The 20,468-nt window shown below is 41.1% G+C and overlaps 1 protein-coding gene across 1 annotated transcript in view; it reads left to right on the forward strand.

Moving 5' to 3' along the window:
- agbl4 (AGBL carboxypeptidase 4) overlaps positions 1–20,468 on the forward strand; it is an 854,548-nt gene that overhangs the window by 14,618 nt on the left and 819,462 nt on the right. The window contains exon 2 of the mRNA XM_043699224.2: positions 11,720–11,842. Within this exon, the coding sequence (XP_043555159.1) occupies positions 11,720–11,842 (123 nt within the window). The remainder of the gene's footprint in view (positions 1–11,719; positions 11,843–20,468) is intronic.

The raw sequence follows: 20,468 nt of genomic DNA on the forward strand, positions 1-20,468 counted from the left end.
GCAATGCTAGTAAGAGTAATTGGTAATTTGGATGATAGCAGTTTCACCAAAGTTACTTCGAGGTAGTGGAGTCACAATCAGTTACTGGGCTTTCTGGAGTTATACATTTGAAAGAATCTGGATGTCCTGTGCCTGTGGTATTTGCCAGTCTATCTGCCCAGATGGTACTGAGCTTGGTACCCTCATGATCACCTTAGTTGGCTTTTGCATTGTTGATAATTGAACATTCCGCAAGGCGTATTGTGAAACAGTTTGTGCAGTTTGATTAGATGTGGAATTGTCTGAATGATTAACTGATTAATTGGAAATGACAGCTGTTGTCCTCCTCTTGAGAGCCTTCTCTTGAGAGTTTTGCAAGCCATTGTTCTGAGTGTATTTGTATTTCCTGTTTTAGAGACAAGCACAACATAGGTGGACTCCTACTTAATGTTTTCTGGGCTGGATATTTTGGTGAAGACAGACTGAGCAAAATCTGAAGAATTAACCAGGGGTATGCTGGAGAAGTCTGCTGAGAAGGTGATGGTATTGCAACTAGATGTGAAAACATTAGCAAAGGAGAACATGGAAATTGGGGTGCCTTGTTCAAAGAGATGCTGCATATAGTTAGCCAAGTGACTTGACTCCTATTTGACACTCAACTATATGTATGCAGGAAAATTGAATGGATCCTTCTCTGCTGCTGATCACCTTGCTGTTTATGAGAATGATTGAAATCATGTCACCCCTTAAATTGATAGGCAATGTGGCAACCATCTGAGTCTGAGTGCCGAAAGTATGAACTTATTGTAGCTGCAACAGGATGGAGAGAGTAGATCTGATCTGAATTGGGAGATAGCAAGACTTATTTGCTTGGGTCTACTCAACACATTTCTGACCAATTGGTGTTTCTGAGCAATAGATTTCAGGACTGAAGAAGTTGGAATGGAGAACCAATAACAAGACTTTAAACAGTACACTGCTGAGTACACATGACCTTGAGTGTCATAATGTTATGTGTATGTTATGATGTCATAGTTGTTTAAAGTTAAAAATCATACAACACCAGGTTATAGTCCAACAGGTTTAATTGGAAGCACACTAGCTTTCGGAGCTTCGCTCCTTCATCAGGTGGTAGTGGAGGGCTCAATCTAAATATCGTGGCATAGACAGAGAACACAGGGGCCTAACACCTTCAACATATTGTCTAGCTATTACCATTGTTAACAGCTAACCTGAAAATGCAACCTTTTAAAAAAAAGGTTTTGTGATTTACACATGAAAGAAGTGAAACTGTCATGGTATTCTAACCGATGAAAGGCTTAACATACAATCAATTTTTCAATGTATAATTTCAGTTACATCACACTGTAAATTTTTGCTATAAATTCTGTGTGTTAGGATTGAGCCCTCCACTACCACCTGATGAAGGAGCGACGCTCTGAAAGCTAGTGTGCTTCCAATTAAACCTGTTGGACTATAACCTGGTGCGGTGTGATTTTTAACTTTGTACACCCCAGTTCAACACCGGCATCTCAAAATCATGGTTGTTTAACATCTCTAAATGCATCTGAAAAATCTTAACAAAAACAGCAAGTACAAAAATATGGCAAAAAAATTGTTTTTGGAAAACTTCTTGTTGATTAGTAATTAACATCGTGATATGATGTTGCCAATCCTGTTATTCATTGTTCATTACTATGGCATGCATTCACATAACATACTGGTAGATATTTTTCCAGGAAATCAAAAGCCAAGAATTATGGGTAGAATCTTATAGGGATCAGAGTGAAATGGGCCATGGCTATGTCTGGCAGAATTGGGCTCCAAGTGGGACAAGGCCCAACTTGATGTCGGGTGCAACTCGCACTATGATTTATGCTTTCCATAAATGGCATGGTGAGATTCATGCTAGGCAGTGGTGAGGTGTTAGTTTGACAGGGATTAATGCTCATTAAACATCTTGTTAATGGTACAGCTTGCCTCATTGATAATCATCCTACCATCCTACCAAACTCAGCGAATAAATTAGATGTCGGGAATCCTTGACAAGAAAACCAGAATGAACACCTATTTGATTCAGCTCACTGCTTGCTCTGAACAACCTCAATGTTGGAATTCGGGAGCATCTCACGGAATGCTCCACTGTACCAGTCCCACACACCCCATGTTCACAGATAGTGGCATCTGATGTGTGCCAGCCTCTAAGAACCGTTATGATACATCTCCAGTCCACTATTAGAATTCTTCTGCATTTGAGTGCTCACTTTGATCTGCACCAGCTGTGTAATGCTGTTGCAAGGACTCCCAGCTTGTGGGCTGTACCAGGCTGCATCTCTGCGCTCTTTTTCTTTATGTCTTAGTGTTCACTCACTTTTGACCGTTGCCTTTGTACTACCAAGTTCAGCAGGGCTTCCAGGAATCTATAGGAAAGAGGGGTGCTGACTCCTTCATCTGCTGTGCCTGGGTAAAATTTTAACAACTGTGCAGGGTAGCTTCAGGCCCACAATGCTTGTACTGATGCGCAATGGGCTTTCACGTTCACAAAGAAGCTGGTCAATTCGGGATATCTCTTGAGTGGTGAGTTGATCCGGAAATGGTATGTGGCAGGATGAAGTGGACATATGGCTTGACAGATACCACAGGTACAGTAGGCAGTTAATTAGGAGAATTTGGTAAGAAAAGTTGAAATGTGTCACTCGACCTATTGGTGTCAAGCCCGTCCAAAGTGTTTGACACAACTTGGACTTAGCCGGTAATTTGCAGTAGATTTGACCTATAATTCTTGTGTGATTATTCTTTCAAATATTTTCATTTATCACTATTTATTTCCACATAACTTGCAAAAAAACTAGGAATGAAAATTAAATGTTGACTTCACAGTTCAGCCACCTGTTTTTGCAGTAGCTCAACCCAAGGTGTGATTCAAAACTATAGTGCATATTTTATTTTATATGATGATGATAAACTTTTTATGCCTCATTCATTAGCGTTCTATGAAGTCAATTAACATAGATGCACAATGCACACGATTTCTGTTTAAAGGACTTGCTGTAATGTCTTTTTTTTCAAGGTCAGAAGTCTCAGGACACCGGGTTATAGTCCAATATATTTATTTTAAATCACAAGCTTTCAGAGTGCTGCCCGTTTGTTATGTGAAGTGGAGGGAAGCAGTCAGGCACAGAATTTATAATTAGAGAGATCAAAACATCATACAAATGGTATAAGTGGAGTGTTGACAGGCCAAATAATAGGTCTCTGCAGGCGATCAAGAGTGTCAGACAATGAGTAAAGTATCCACAACTGAATAGCAGGTGAAGGAATGACCTATAATCCAATTAATAAGGCAGAGAGATAATAACAAAACATTAAAAATAAGGTGGTGCTGGAGACAAAACAAATGACTGGAATTATATGATAGGTATAAGTGTCCCTGGAGCAGAGAAACAATGCTATGTTCTTCGCAGCCTTCAACATGTCATCGATGACGGCGAACATCTTGCCAGGGATATCTCAACACCTACAGTTCTCACTTTTAAACAACCGCTGAACCTTAAACAGTCTATTTCTCGCAGCAAACTACCCAGCCTTTAGGACAACAGCGACCACAACACCACGCATCCCTGCCACAGCAACCTCTGCAAGACCTGCCAGATAGTCAACATGGATGCTATCATCACACTTTGACAACACCAAACACCATGTACATGGCAGATACTCATTTGACTCGGCCGATGTTGTCTACCTCATATCCTGAGGCATATCCTGATGAAGGGCTTTTGCCCGAAACGTCGATTTGGATGCTGCCTGAATTGCTGTGCTCTTCCAGCACCACTGATCCAGAATCTGGTTTCCAGCATCTGCAGTTATTGTTTTTACCGCATAGTATATAAGACCAGGCAGACACTACGGCAACGGATGAATAGACACCATGCATCATATCTATCGTGCACCACTTCTGTGGTCAAGGATATTCAGCCTCCAATCTTCAGGTAAGTGTCCTCCAAGATCGACTTCAAGATACACAACAATGCAGAATCGCCAAACATAAACTTACAGCTAAGTTCCGTACCCATGAAGATGGCCTCAACCATGATCTTGGGTTCATGTTGCGCTCCATGTGATCCCACCATGCTGTTCTGTATCTGTAAAGTCTTCCTCACTGTCCTGTTTTGACACCATCACCTTGATAACTTGTAATGATCCCTCTGCCTTAATTAGTTTGCACAGTTTTGGATTACTTGTTACTTTGGTTAGACCTTCAGCATGCGACTTTTGTACCTATCATATTATTCCAGTCATTTGGTTTGTCTCCAGCACCACCTTATTTTTAATGTTTTGTAGTTATCACTCTGCCTTAACTAATTGGATTACAAGTCATCCCTTCAGCTGTTGACAGTTTACTCACAATGTCTGACACTCTTGATCACCTGCAGAGATCTACTTTTCAGCCTGTTGACACTCCACTTACACCATTTGTCGGATATTTTGACCTCTCTGATTACAAATTCTGTGCCTGAATGCTTCTCTTCACTTTACCTGATGAAGGGGCAGTGCTCCAAGAGCTTGTGATTTCAAATAAACTTGTTGGACTATAACCTGGTGTCATGGGACTTCTGACCTTTTCCACCCCAGTCCAACACCAGCACCTCTACATTATAAGTTTTTAGACTTTTTAACAGAAATTTAGAATGCTTGGGTTTCTGTCATGGCCAATATTTTTGCTCTGAGAGTCTGTGCATGGTAATCAGTATACTGATACCATTTGCAGCATTGTCTTGCAGCTCCAGAAGCCATTGCCTCCCCACATGAATTTCTGAGGTCTGTGCAGAAGAAAAATAATACTAAGTGGCAACACTGGCCACAATCCACTAGGAAAGTACACTGATACTTCAGCTCTGCCTCTCCCCTGGATTGTCACAGAAGTTAAAGATACAATTTAAATTATTGAAAGTTCACAATTTAACTAACTGATAAACTCAAGTTAACAGAATACACTGGCCAGTTTATGTAAAGATTATTTATTATAAATTGGTTCTAACCACAGGCAAACTAAATATTGATTAACTTAACTCTACTAATGTAAACACAAACCAATACACACATGCAGGCAGTCACAGACAAACATATATATAAATTATGAGTGGAGAAAAAAAAATAGTGAAGCACATTGAATAGCAACAATCCACAGGATTCATTACTATCGTCCTTTCTTTCCTTCCACATCTTTTTGAACTTCAGTCTTCGTATTTCCAAGTCCTTCCAGATATTTACTGAGGATGCAGGGCCATTGGTACTCTAATTGTTTAGTCTCTCAGTTAGAGGTAACCATTCATAGCGAATGATGGGAGAGAATAGCTAGCAACGTTCAGTTCTTTTACTTATCGAAAAGGAAGAAGAGATGCTGTTTGTGTGTGGTCTCTATGCCTTTTACCCCTATATTGGTCACACATAAGCTGTCCACCTGCCCAGGAGCCGATCAGGGTTGTCATTGCTGATAACATCTAGCCCCTGAACACACACCCATGATGTTGTTAAGTCTCAAACATCTTTTCCCTCTGCTCGAACAAAGCATGGCACAAATACAACTTTCAATAAGTTTCAGTAACTAAATTGGATTTAAAAGTTCAATGCGTTCTTCCATATTCCTTGCTTTAAAACAGTCCTTTTCGCATTTATGTCCACAATTCAAAATAAAGAAAACTAAAATAATGTGGTCTTTACAGGATATTCCTGGTGTCACCCTGCAAAAATGATATTGTTAATATCATTAAACTAAACCTGGTGTATCTATTTTTCCAGAGAAAGTGAGGACTGCAGATGCTGGAGATCAGATTCAAAAAGTGTGGCGTTGGAAAAACACAGCAGGTCAAGCAGCATCTGAGGAACAGGAGAATCGACATTTTGGGCATAAGCCCTTCATCAAGAATGTGGGTGGAATGGGGGTGGGGGAAAGGCGGCTGAGAGATAAATAGGGAGGGATGGGAGTGAGGTAGCCAGGAAGATGATAGTTAGATGCAGATGCAGAGTGATGATGATAGGTTGGAGGGGAGGGTGGAGTAGATAGGTGGGAAGGAAGATGAACAGGTAGAACAGTTTAAGAGGGCAGTGCCAAATGGGAGGGTTGGACCTGGAATGAGGTGGGGGTAGGGGAGATGAGGAAACTGGTGAAGTTGTTGTTGATGCTGTGTGGTTGGAGAGTCCCAAAGCAGAAGTTGAGGCGTTCTTTCTCCAGTCGTCAGGTGGCTTGGATTTGGCGGTGGAGGAGGCCCAGGACTTGCATGCCCTTAATGAAGTGGAGGGTTAGTTGAACTGGTCAGTCACAGGATGGTGAAATTGTTTGGTGCGTATGTCCTAGAGATCTTCCCTGAAATGTTCTGCGAGTTGGTGTCTTGTCTCCCCAATATAGAGTGAACATTGCTGAAATGTATCGATCTTGGACTCTGTTCAGTTTGTTATTTTCTCTGTTCATATAAGATTTTGATCATTGATCATCCAGATCTTCATTCTATGGAGAGTAGAAATATCAATGGAGAGAACTTGCTGATATTGCTGTGTAATATGACAAGATTTTGATATTCTCTTTTTATGAATGCTGTGATAGCAATCATTTGATGTAATCTTGAAGTACATACTATTTATGTATATGTATGAATATTTTTGGTGGAGAGTAGAGCTTAGTTCAAATCTTTTGAATGGAGATCATTGACCATGTTTGGAATTCAAGTGCCTGTTAGCATGCGATGATGTTACCTCCTTTTGAGGCTCAAAGGGCGAAATAGCCTACTCCTGTTCCCAAATGCTGAAGTTTCACCTTCATTTACAGGCTGAGATTTATAAGTCACATGAATAGCCCTGGAACTGCACATCTTTCCAATAACTGATATCCAATGTAAGTGGTGGTTAGTTACTCAAATTTTGAACTGGGATAATCATATTTAAATTAGGATTCGTTGGAATTACAATATTAATACCAACAATCTAACAACAAACTTCCAATGGATTTCTCATGGAAAAAATATTGTAAAACAGAATCAACAATGGAAAATTTCAACACATCTCACTCTAAACTTGAGGGTACATCCTTTGTGCTTCCATGCCATTTATTTTCTTCTGTTTTTTTTGTGGTGTATCTGAGCCTACTTGCCAATATGTTTCAAAATTATGGGATGGCATTCACAAAGATTGAGCTTGATTTATGTGATACTTTGACTAAGAAGAAAAGAAGACTTTTACTGAAACAATCTTAATCTGAGGCTTAATCTCCATGGTGACAAGAAAGTGTATGATGTGAAACATCTTATTTTATTTGCAACTGTAGGAAATAGCAGGTAGTAACCTGGTGTAAACAAAGAAGTGAAAAACTTTTATTGTTCCATCCCTTGCATCAATAGAGGGAAGCAATAAATTTCACCTGTAAATTTGAAATATGAAAACTTACAGTATATTTAGTGCGCAATGTTTTGAAAAATAATCTAGTTATGGATAATGCGAATGAAATTATACCATTGTGTTCCTAATGTCTGTTTCACCGTTCTGTTAAATCATTATTAGTCTAATTTTCATTTACCTGTTTTTGATCTTGATATCGCTGTCTTGATTTGAACAAATTTCTGCTAATTTACTTTGATCCATCCTCCATAACGTTTTGGTGGAGATATTTCAGATATCCTCTACCTATGTGGAAAGTGCTTCTTGATTTTGCTCCTAAGTTTTTTTAAGATTGTGTCCTCTGTTATAGATTCATAGGGCACCAGAGGAAATAGTTTTTCTGTAGTTACCATTTTCAAAATTGTTTTAAACCATTAATCAAGAAAGGATCTCTCAACCTTCTAAACTCAAGAGAAGGCAAGCTCCGTTTCTGGAACAACATCAATGGTTTAACATCATGATGAATCAGCACTGAACCTTTTTCTGAGGCTATTTTAGCTTTCCTGAGCGACTGTGTGTAACACTGAATACTTCTGAAAAAGCTGACCTAGACTCTATACAATTAAGATTCAACTGTTTCCTAATTAAATTCCAGCCATCATAGATAATGATCAATATTCATCAGTCATTCAACTACTTTTTCAACATGAGGATTAGTTTATACTTATTAAGTGATTATTTATATTAGCATCAATTTGTTCCTCTACTGTTCCAGATAAGGAGCATTAAGGAAACTTTGATTTGGACCCTCTGATGGACATTCTGTGTCCATTTCTCTTGCAAAGCTCAAAGAAAACATGGTAGGGGGCTTTGGTCTTCTACGGCCATTGGTAGCAGCTCCAATTCATTAAAGGGTCAGGAATCGACTCTACAAGATTCTTAAAGGGGAGGGTGAGCAGCCAGAAGTTGTGGTACACATTGGTGCCAATGATATAGCTAGGAAAAGGGATGAGGACCTGAAAAGAGAATATAGGGAGTTTTGGTTGGAAGCTAATAGGCAGGATAAGCAGAGTAGTAATCTCAGGATTGCTACCGGTGCCACGGGCTAGTGAGGCTAGAAACAGAGTGAGTGCAGATGAACACGTGGCTGCTGGGCTGGTATAGGAGGGAGGGCTTCGGGTATGCGGATCATTGGGATACCTTCTGGGGAAAATGGGACCTATACAAGAAGGACAGGTTGCACCTGAATTGGAGGTTCCAATATCTTGGGTGGGAGGTTTGCTAGTGCTCTTCAGGAGGATTTAAACTAGTTTGGCAGATGGGGGGACATGGAGCTACGGATCAGAGGATGGAGTAGCTAGCGTACAGCCAGATACACCATGCAGAGAGTCTGTGAAGAGGGATAGACAGTTGATAGGGCAAATTTGTAGTCAGTGTCATGGTTTGAAGTGTGTCTATTTTAACGCAAGAAGTGTCAGGAATAAGTTGAAACTTTATTGCTGGAACAGCACAGCAGGTCAGGCAGCATCCAGGGAACAGGAGATTCGACGTTTCGGGCACAGGCCCTTCTTCAGGAATAAGGGCAATGAACTTAGGGAATGGATCAGTAATTGGAACTATGATGTGTGGCCATTACGGAAACTTGGATATCATAGGGGCAGGAATGGTTGTAGGATGTTCCAGGTTTAGATGGTTCAAAAGGAATAGGTGGGCAGGTAAAAGAGATGGGGGAATGGCATTGCTAATCATAGTATCATAGCTACAGAAAGGGAGGTCGTCGAGGAAGGTTATGTCTACACAGTCAGTATGGGGAGAAAGTGAGGTCTGCAGATGCTGGAGATCAGAGCTGAAAAAATGTTGCTGGAAAAGCGCAGCAGATCAGGCAGCATCCTGGGAACAGGAGAATCGACGTTTCGGGCATAAGCACTTCTTCAGGAACGAAGCCCTACTTGAATGCAGAATACAGGGTTAAAGGCAGGATTCTTGGCAGTGTGGAGGAACAGAGGCATCTTGCGGACCATGTCCATAAATTCCTCAAAGTTGCCATCCAAGTTGACAGAGTTTTTAAGAAAGTGTATGGTGTATTGGCTTTCATTAGCAGGGGGATTGAATTTAAGAGCTGTTTAAGATTATGCTGCAGCTCCATAGATCCCTGGTTAGATCACACTTGGAATTTTGTGTTCAGTTCAGGTTGCCTCTTAATGGGAAGGATTTGGAAGCTTTAGAGAGGGTGCAGAGGAGATTTACCAGGATTCTGCCTGGACTGGAGGGCATGTCTTATGGAGAAAGGTTGAGGTAGCTTGGGCTTTTCGAATTGGAGTGAAGAAGGGTGAGAGGGGACTTGATACAAGTGTCCCAGATGATGAGGGGCATAGATAGAGTGAATAGTCAGAGATGTTTTCCACTGGGCAGAAATGGCTATCACAAGGGGGTATAATTTTAAGGTGATTGGTGGAAGGTTTAGGGGAGATGTCAGTGGTTGGTTATTTTCACACTGGAGGTGTGAAATGCACTGCCAGCGGTGATGGTAGAGTCGATACTTTAGGGATATTTAAGTGACTCTTGGACAGGCACTTGGAAGATAGTAAATTGAAGGGCATGTAGGTTAATTTGGTCTTACAGTAGGACAAAAGGTCGCCACTACATTGAGGGCCGAAGGGCCTGTACTGTTCAATATTCATAAAACATACGTGTTTCAGTAATGATAGGTCCATAGCAGCACTTTAGTTATTCTGATATGTCAGTGAGCAGCATGGTGCACACCCCTCCCACGTTCATGAGCAAAATGTGTTTTTTGGAGGGTAAATACTCCAATGACTATCCTGATGTTTGGGAGTAACACACGATTTGTTAATGTTTGAGGTCATTGATCTCTTCCATAGATTCAGGGTCTTCCCACGCTTTCTCTTCCATTCACAATGACAGTGATTTCTATCCATATCTATCGTGGTACTCCGCACATACTCCAGAAATAAAGCCTGCTTTGATTCCATTTCTTTACTACTCCCAGTTCAATATCCAAAAAAAAACTGACTACCAAGACCTAGTTTTCAGTTCTTCAGCTGTGTTGACGCATCATGGAAATGGAAAATGCAGCTTAGAGTTTGCTGAGTCTTCAATATCCACTTTGTTTAGGCGACCACAGTCTTGCTTCTTTAACCACTAATTGGCTGCCAAACCCATTTCTACAGCAGTAATGAGTGGCCCCTAATGTTTCATTAGTCACATAGGTGTTTTCCTAGTGGTGGAAGATACAGAATAAACTTTCTTCACAATGGTGCCTTTTTACACACATACACACACAGCCTTGGGTGATTTTAGGGAAAATATAAGCACTACTGCTGAGACTCCTTTGGGTAAAAAAAAGTTTTAAAAAAAAAAGTGGCCCCTATGGAACTGAAGACCCATTTCTATTTCCCTGGGAGCGACTTCAAGACCCATTAACTCTCCTAATTTCTGTTTCTGGCCTCCACTATAAGAATCCAGAATTCTGTCTTTGAAAGATTCTCAAAGGTTTTGCACAATTAGTGTTGAACTAATGGTTGTACGATTACCCGTTTTCACCCTCCTTTCCCTTCTTAAATTGAATTAGGTTGACAATATTGCATTCCAAAGACAGAAATTTCCAGATTCAGGAATTATGTAAAATTGCTTGCAAAGATCATAATATAGTATTCAGCATTAGCTGTGATTGGACATTACTTGCTAAACATCCCAATTGTGCTAAGCATTGCATTAGAAACCAATTTAATATAATCAGATGGGCTCATTTATGTGTGTCAGAAAGCACATAGTCATACAGCATGAAAACAGACCCTTAAGTCCAACCTGTCCATGCTGAACTTAATACCAAACTAAATAGTCCTACCTGCCTGTTCTTGGCCCATATGCCTCCAAAGCTTTCCGAGTCATGTTCTTATCTGAGTGTCTTTTAAATGTTATAACTCTGCCCGCATTCACCACTTCCTTAGAAAGTTCACCATCTCTTCATTTGCAGGATCCTGTCCCTTGCAATGGAAAGAGCATATCCATTTTTTCCACCTGATTCAATAGCACAAAGACTTGGTGAAACAGCTATTCTCCAAATATGTTCCCCTGCCAATATTTTGACCACTAAGAGTTGACTTTCTTAGTTTGAACTTAAACAAAAGCTTGCCACCAACTGTTCTCTGGTGCATTCTTCAATGCTCTTGCCAATCAGAATCCATTTACCAACCAGTAAGCACCCTCCTACCTTTTGAAATTTTGTATTCTTGCATCTGTCCTGAGTGGAAGCTGAGAAGCTTTAACAACATAACTTGTTTTTCAGCATCAGAAAAGAATTACAGAAACCATGTTTTGAATTTTAACTGAATTGATTTGCCCTCTACAGGTAGTGAAAATGGAGGTGAAGATACGGTAGTTGGGAATGTCAGTAAGTTTCTCGTTATTCCCACTGGTTACACTGGACATCCTAAGAAGGGACATTTAATATTTGATGCCTGCTTTGAAAGTGGTAAGTCCAAAATTCTGGCAAATAATTTTTATTCAAATCAAAAAAATAGTTTGTATCACTTTTATAATCAGTTTTTGGGTCAGACAGTTGTGTTTAATAGGTTTTTGTGATAGTGTGGAAAATTAACTAAGTCTCATGTTAGACTAATTGAAAAACATATTGATTTAAGTCAAAGCATGATTTTAAAAATATCTTGTTTTAAAGAAAGTCTGAAGCTAGTTCTAATGTTAAAGTTCACAAGAAAATCTTGTTTTGGTAGTAACTTGTGTGAAGCTCATATGACTCCTCAGCATTGCATTTAAAGGCTATCTTCAGGTATCCAGATTGTTGAATATGTTTGAAGGTTTCTGTCGTGGAAGAATCAAGTTGTGGAAGTTATTGACAAAAGTCTGTGTACATTTTTATTACACATTGTATTGCATTCTTTTCTCAGTGTATAGTATTGAATATCAGTTTAGGATTTGTTTGAACTTGACGTCTCTAAAGTGCTGTTGCTTTTAACAAACAGTAGAATTGATTTATCCTACCGTGCCAAGGTCAATAAAGTGAAACCTCAGCCAATCTGGTCTTAATTTTATAATGTTTGACTAGTTCACTAATGGAAAAGAAAGCAGCAATAGACTTGTCAGCCAGTTCTTCTCAATTGACTTCATATGACTCATCAGGCAAGTGACCTAAAAGATGGGTTGTACTGGCAAAAGAAGGTACTTTATGTTTAGTAGCTTGGTAAATTCTAAATGACTGTTTTTAAAACTCAATCCTGAGTCTTTATTTTTGCAAACTTACGACAATATGTTTAGCCTATTTTGTGCATGGACTGAGGATTCCTTATTAGTCTATAGTATTTAATGAATTGAAGAGAGATTTCAGCATAGTTGTGAAGTGATGTTGTTGTGTCCATTGATTTTCTGGGCTTCCTGGAAGCCAAGCAAAAATGCAACAGTAATTGAGAAGGCAGTTTAGAAATGGAAATACTGTTGTATTTGCAGTGCAAAATGCTCAGTATTCACAGTGGCTTTCTTATCGAATTGACTAAAAAGGTTTGTTCATAGTACTTTTGGCTTAGAGCTTGCGATCTATATTTTGAAGGTTTTCTGAATCTTATTAGGATGTCTGACAAATGATCTGCCTTAGATTCAACCTTGGCTGAGGTGCAAGATGAACAGCAGCAGTAGCAGTCTCTTTTTTTTTTGAAAAAAGACTGCAATTGGTCATCAGAGAGAGGACTAGAGGACTAGCAGTAGCCCACTGTTGAGAGTCCGGTAGTTGAATAGTAGGGGTGGGACAGCAGCAAAGGGACACAGCTTGCAGCAGGCATTACCTATATGTATAGCAGAGGGCAGATTTTTTTTCTGAGCATTCGCTGTGCTTTCATCAAAGTCTACTTTTTGATTTTTGTAGGCTACTGTTTAATATTTGGAGGCTCATTCTTATTTTCATTGTTAAATGGTCCATGTCAATGACCATTTTCTAATTGTGTTGAATCTTTTAAGGGTTTTCTTCTTTAAACAGATAGCAAATTACCAATGGTTATATGTATATTTTAAAATTTGGAATTTATAAATAAGATGTTTTGGTTGGCTTGTTATAAATAAAACTGCATACTCTTATTTCCAAAATGTAAATTCTAAGTACTTGCTACAAAACATTTTATTGTTCAGGATTAAGGTCATCCGATTTTAAGTTGCAGCCCGAGGGTATATGGGAGGATGAAATTTGTTGTTGATGTAAAATAGAGTAGATGGAAAGCTATATGCAGTAATATTATAACCAGGTTCTACATATTAAATACAGAATCCTCAAGCTCGCACATGCTACCAGCCCCAAGACTCCCATAACTACCTGGACTATATCTCCTCCTACCCAGTATCCGGCAAGAACTCCATCTCATTCTCCCAGTTCCTCTGCCTCTGCCGCATCTGCTTGGATGAGGAGACATTCCACTCCCAAGTATCCCAAATGTCCCCCTATTTTGAATACATGCTTTTGTTCCCTCTGTCATCCAAACAGTCCTCCACTGCACCTCCTCCATTTCTTGTCCAATGATCTAAACCCCCCCCCCCTTTAAATGCAGTAAGGATAGGGACGCCTTGTCCTCACCTACCAACCCACCAGTTTCCGCATCCAATGTATTATCCTTAAACACTACTGCCAACTCCAATTAGACCCCACCACCAAGAACATCTTCCCCTCCCCACCACTCTCTGCCATCTGCAAAGACCATTTCCTTTACCAAACCTTGGTTCATGCCACTCTCCCAACCAACCCTCTGAACCCCCAGGTATCTTTCCCTGCAACCGCAAAAGATGCAAAACCTGCCAGCGCACCACCCCCTTCACATCCATCCATCGCCCCAGACAGTACTTTCAGATGAGATAGAGGTTCACCTGCCTCTCCTCCAACCTAGTTTACTGTATCTGGTGATCCTGATGTGGTCTTCTCTACATTGGGGATACCAAATGTAAACTCAGGGCATGTTTCGCTGAGCATCTCAGCCAGGCACACATGGGCTAACCTGACCGCCCAGTCACCGCTCATTGTAATTCCCCTTCCCACTCCCTTTCCAACATGACCATCCTTGGTTTCCTCCATTGCCACAGCGAATCATACCGCAAATTGGAGGAACACCTCATCTTCCGACTGGGCAGTGTACAGCCTGGAGGACTCAACATTAAGTTCTCCAATTTCAAACAATGTCCCTTCCCATCCCCTGACTCCCTTCCTAGCCCCTTCCCTCCCTTCCATTCCTCTGATTGACCCTGCCCCCCCCCCCTCCAATTGCAGCTCGTCTTACACCCACCTCCAGGCCTGAAGAATGGTTATACCTGAAACGTTGACTTCTCCATCTCCGAATGCTGCCTGGCTTGCTGTGTTCTTCCAGCCTCCTGCTTGTCTACCTTGGATTCCAGCATCTGCAGTTTTTTTGGCTCTATACTACTAATGCCCAGCCGTCCTGCAAGTAACCAATTGACCTGTGCACATTCCCACTGGTCTCTGGAAATCTAAGTCTTTACATTCATTGTCAAGTAAATTAAATGTTTGCGATCCTGAAAGGGAAAGTGTCGCAAACTAATAATATGTTCCTATAACTCAATGGAAACATCACAGCATACCTCTCCATCTTTCTCCAGAATGTACTTTTACTTGCAAACACAGCTCTTCTCATCCATTAACTTACTGTTATTAATATCTTGGCCTTGGTGGAACTCTGAATTGAGTCACCTTCCCCCAACTGAAGCCTTTTTGGGTATGTCTGGGTATATTTCCATCACTTGTCCTGCAAGACCATTGTAGAGGAGGTTTAGCTGTTGTTACCAAGTAATAACTAATTACCAAAGTTAGTAGGTTTGTGAATGGCAACAAGAAAGGTGGTGTAGTGGACAGTGAAAAAGATTATCTCCAGAGTACAATGGGACCTTGATCAGATTGGCCAAAAGGCTGAGGACTGGCAGGTGGAGTTTAATTTAGATAAATGTGAGGTGCTGCGTTTTTGTAAGGCAAACCAGGGCAGGACTTACACAGTTAATGGTAGGGCCCTGGAGAGTGTTGCTGAACAAAGAGACAGGTGCATCGTTTCTTGAAAGGTGGAGTTGCAGATAGGTGGTGAAGAAGGCATTTGGCATGCTTGTCTTCATTGGTCAGAGCATTGACTATAGCAGTTGGAATGGAATGTTGCAGCTGTATAGGACATTGGTGAAGTCACTTTTAGAATACTGCACATAATTCTGGTTACACCTCTATGGGAAAGATGTTGTTAAACTTGAGAGGGTGCAGAAAAGATTTACAAGAAATTTGCTGGGTTTGGAGGTTTGTATTATATTGAGAGGCTGAATAGGCTGGGGACTTTTTTTCCCTGGAGTGTCAGAGACTGAGGGGTGATCTTCTAGCTGTTTATAAAATCATGAGGGATATTGATAGGGTGAATAGCCAAGATCTTTTTCCTAGGGTGTGTGGAGTCTAAAACAACAGGACATAGGTTTAAGGTCAGAGGAAAAGATTTTGAAAAGGACCTGAGGGGTAACTTTTAAATGCATTTGCTGATATGTGTATGGAAAGAGCTACCAGAGGAAATGTGGAGATGAGTACAATTACAACATTTAAAAGACATCTGGGAGAGTATATGAACAACAAGGGTTTTGAGGGATATGGACTAAATGCTAACAAATGGGGTTAGATTAGATTGAGATGTCTGGTCTGTGCAGACGAGTTGGACCGAAAGGTCTGTTTCTGTGGTTTGCATCTTTTTGAAAGGATTCTGGGTAATCCAAGATGGAGTGCAGGAAAAATTTCTGGCTCTAACAGCTGCTCCTTTTTTGAGGTAGTCTATTTGTTGGAGGTGATTTGCTCGAATTCCAGGAGCAGCAATTACTGTTTTATATGCTGTTGCATTGCTTTGGAACCTTGGAGAAAAAAATAGTCAAAACAACAGCACTTTTAAAAGGGAGAAGAACAGACACGGGAAGCACATGGTGAGGTCAGTGCAAGAGAGAGAGAGAGAGAAAGAAACCCACGTTGCTAACTGACAGAGTTAGCGGTTACTGCCGTTGCTGTTGAATTCATGTATCGCTGGACATCAGAATGCATCTGGGAAAATTAAAAAAACTTCACAACTGATCTTGGAGGAACCTGTCTGGGAGCGGTCACAGCACAGAAGCAGATAAGTGGATTTTAAGCGCAGCCTTAAAATAAGTCTGCAGTAGTGAATAGAGTGGGTTCTTTCTTGATTATATATTTTATTGAGCTATGTCTCTTTATTAAACTTAATATATAAGCCATAAGTATTAATTTATGCAGTGTTTTGTAGAGGAATAAGACAGTGCTATCTTCTGGGTCTGTAGATTGAAAGAAGCAAAAATAGCCCTTAGTAGAGTGATATGCTCTTCTTGTCGGATGTGGGAGTTTAGGGAGAGTTTATGGGTTACGGAGAATTATATCTGCAATAAATGCTGTTGTTTGCGAATCATCAGGAAAGGCAGTTAGAGGCAATGAGGAATTTACAAGAGCGAGGGGATGTGATGGATGGCAGTTATAGGAAGGTGGAAAAATTGCAGATACAGTCACATAGATGCGTTAACTCCAGAAAAGGTAAGAGAGATAGGTAGGTAGTGCAGGAGTCTTCTGTGGCTATCCCCATTTCAAACAAGTATGCTGTTTTGGAAAATGTAGGGGGTGATGGGTTCTCAGGGGAATGTAGCACAAACAGCCAAGTTTCTGGTATTGAGACAAACGATCGATTGTGTTAGGGGACTCTCTAGTCTGAGGTACAGACAGACGTTTCTGTGGCCAGCAGTGAAAAATCAGAATGGTGTGTTGCTTCCCTGGTGTCAGGATCAAAGATGTCTCAGACAGAGTGCAGAATGTTCTCAAGGGGGAGAGGGGTCAGCAGGAGGTCATTGTTCACATTGGAACCAATGACATAGGAAGGGAAAAGGTTGAGATTCTGAAGGGAGATTAGAGAGAATTAGGCAGGAAGTTAAAAAAGGAGGGTCTTGGAGAGAAGTATTATCTGGATTACTCCAGGTGCTATGAGCTAGTGAGGGCAGGAATAGGAGGATAGAGCAGATGAATGCATCGCTGAGGAGCTGGTGTACAGGAGAAGGATTCACATTTTTGGATCATTGGAAGCTATTTTGGGGTAGAAGTGACCTGTCCAAGAAGGATGGATCACACCTAAATTGGGAGGGGACTAATGTACTGTCAGGGAAAGTTGCTAGAGCTGCTCAGGAGGATTTAAACTAGTAAGTTGGTGGGGGGGGGGGGTTGGGGATGTGTGTGGGGGGGGGAGTGGGTGGACCCAGGGAGATAGTGAGGAAAGATTTCAATCTGGTACAGTTGAGAACAAAGGCGAGTCAGTCAGGGCAGGCAGGGACAAAGCAGAGAACAAGGTAGGACTGATAAACTACATTTATTTCGATGCAAGAGGTCTAACAGGGAAGCCAGATGAACTCGGGGCATGGTGTTTTTGATAAGGGATAGCATTACAGCTGTACTGAGGGAGGATATTCCCGGACATACATCCAGGGAAGTTATTTGGGTAGAACTGAGAAATAAGAAAGGGATGATCACTTTATTGGGATCGTATTATAGACCCCCTAATAGTCAGACGGAAATTGAGAAACAAATTTGTAAGGAGATCTCCGTTATCTGTAAAAATAATGGGGTGGTTATGGTAGGGGATTTTAACTTGCCAAACGTAGACAGAGACTGCCATAGTGTTAAGGGTTTAGATGGAGAGGAATTTGTTAAGTGTGCACAAGAAAATTTTCTGATTCACTATATGGATGGACCTACTAGAGAAGGTGCAAAACTTGACCTACTCTTGGGAAATAAGGCAGGGCAGGTGACTGAGGTGTCAGTGGGGGAGCACTTTGACCATAATTCTATGAGTTTTAAAATAGTGATGGAAAAGGATAGATCTAAAAGTTGAAGTTTTAAATTGGAGGAAGGCCAATTTTGACGGTATTAGGCAAGAACTTTCAAAAGCTGATTGGGGGCAGATGTTTGCAGGTAAAGGGATGGCTGTAAAATGGGAAGTCTTCAGAAATAAGGTAATGAGAGTTCAGAGAAAGTATATTACTGTTAGGGTGAAAGGAAAGGCTGGTAGGCATAGGAAATGCTGGATGACCAATTGAGGATTTGGTTCAGAAAAAGAAAGAAGCATATGTCAAGTAAATCCTTAGAAGAGTAAAAAGGCAGTAGGAGTATATTTAAGAGAGAAATCAGGAGGGCAAAAAGGGGACATGATATAGCTTTGGCAAATAGAGTTAAGGAGAATGAAAAGGATTTTTACAAATGCATTAAGGACAAAAGGGTAACTAGGGAGAGAATAGGGCCCCTCAAAGATCAGCAAGGAGGCCTTTGTGTGGAGCCGCAGGAAATGGGAGGGATACTAAACAAGTATTTTGCGTCAGTATTTAATGTGGAAAAGGATATGGAAGATATAGAATGTAGGGAAATAGATGGTGAAATCTTGAAAAATGTCCATACTACAGAGGAGTAAGTGCTGGATGTCTTGAAGCGCATAAAGGTGGATAAAACCCCAGGACCTGATCAGGTGTACCCTAGAACTCTGTGGCTAGCCAACATGGCTTTGTGGGTGGGAAATCATTTCTCACAAACTTGATTGAGGTTTTTGAAGAAGTAACAAAGCGGATTGATGAGGGTAGAGCGGTAGATGTTGTCTGTATGGACTTCAGTAAGATGTTCGATAAGGTTCCCCATAGGACACTGGTGAGCACGGTTAGATCCCATGGAATACAGGGAGAACTAGCCATTTGGATACAGAACTGGCTCAAAGGTAGAAGACAGAGGGTGGTGGTGGAGGGTTGTTTTTCAGACTGGAGGTTTGTGACCAGTGGAGTGCCACAAGGAACGTTGCTGGGTCCTCTACTTTTAGTCATTTACATAAATGATTTAGATGCGAGCATAAGAGGTACAGTTAGTAAGTTTGCAGATGACACCAAAATTGGAGGTGTAGTGGACAGCGAAGAGGGTTACCTCAGATTACAACAGGATGTGGACCAGATGGGCCAATGGGCTGAGAAGTGGCAGATGGAGTTTAATTCAGATAAATACGATGTGCTGCATTTTGGGAGACCAAATCTTAGCAGGACTTATTCACTTAATGGTAAGGTTCTAGGGAGTGTTGCTGAACAAAGAGACCTTGGAGTGCAGGTTCATAGCTCCTTGAAAGTGGAGTCGCAGATAGATAGGATAGTGAAGAAGGCGTTTGGTCTGCTCTCTTTTATTGGTCAGAGTATTGAGTACAGGAGTTGGGAGGTGATGTTGCGACTGTACAGGACATTGGTTCGGACCACTGCTGGAATATTGCGTGCAGTTCTGGTCTCCTTCCTATCGGAAAGATGTTGTTAAAATTGAAAGGGTTCAGAAAAGATTTACAAGGATGTTGCTAGAGTTGGAGGGTTTGAGCTGTAGGGAGAGGCTGAATAGGCTAGAGCTGTTTTTCCTGGAGTGTCGGAGGCTGAGGGGTGACCTTATAGAGCTTTACAAAATCATACGGGGCACGAATAGGATAAATAGACAAGGTCTTTTCCCTGGGGTGGGGGAATCCAGAACTAGAGGGCATAGGTTTAGGGTGAGAGGGGAAAGATATAAAAGAGACCTAAGGGGCAACCTTTTCACTCAGAGGGTGGTACGTGTATGAAATGAGCTGCCAGAAGAAGTGGTGGAGGCTAGTACAATTGTAACATTTAAAAGGCATCTGGATGGGTATATGAATAGGAAGGGTTTGGAGGGATATGGGCCAGGTGCTGGCAGGTGGGACTAGATTGGGTTGGGATATCTGGTCGGCATGGACGGGTTGGACCGAAGGGTCTGTTTCCATGCTGTACATCTCTATGACTGTATGACTTTATAAATCACACTTTAGCCTGTTCACTCAATACTCTGACACCTGCCTTTCCCTTGAGCATTTGCGCAGTTTAATCCCTCTCACCTCTCATTTAAAATCCTTATCCCCACTGCCTAACCATTCACATAATATTTCTCTTTTCTCGATGGCTCCACTGCTTTTTCCCCTCTCCAATTTCTGAAATAAGTAACTTTTCATTCTCCACAACTTCAATCTCAATTTCAATTCATCATGCTTCTTCCCCTCTGGATTCAC

This window comes from Chiloscyllium plagiosum, unplaced genomic scaffold (genome assembly GCF_037043375.1).
Source record: "Chiloscyllium plagiosum isolate Xiang-an unplaced genomic scaffold, Cpla_swu_hap1 HiC_scaffold_9, whole genome shotgun sequence".
Lineage (NCBI taxonomy): Eukaryota > Metazoa > Chordata > Chondrichthyes > Orectolobiformes > Hemiscylliidae > Chiloscyllium > Chiloscyllium plagiosum.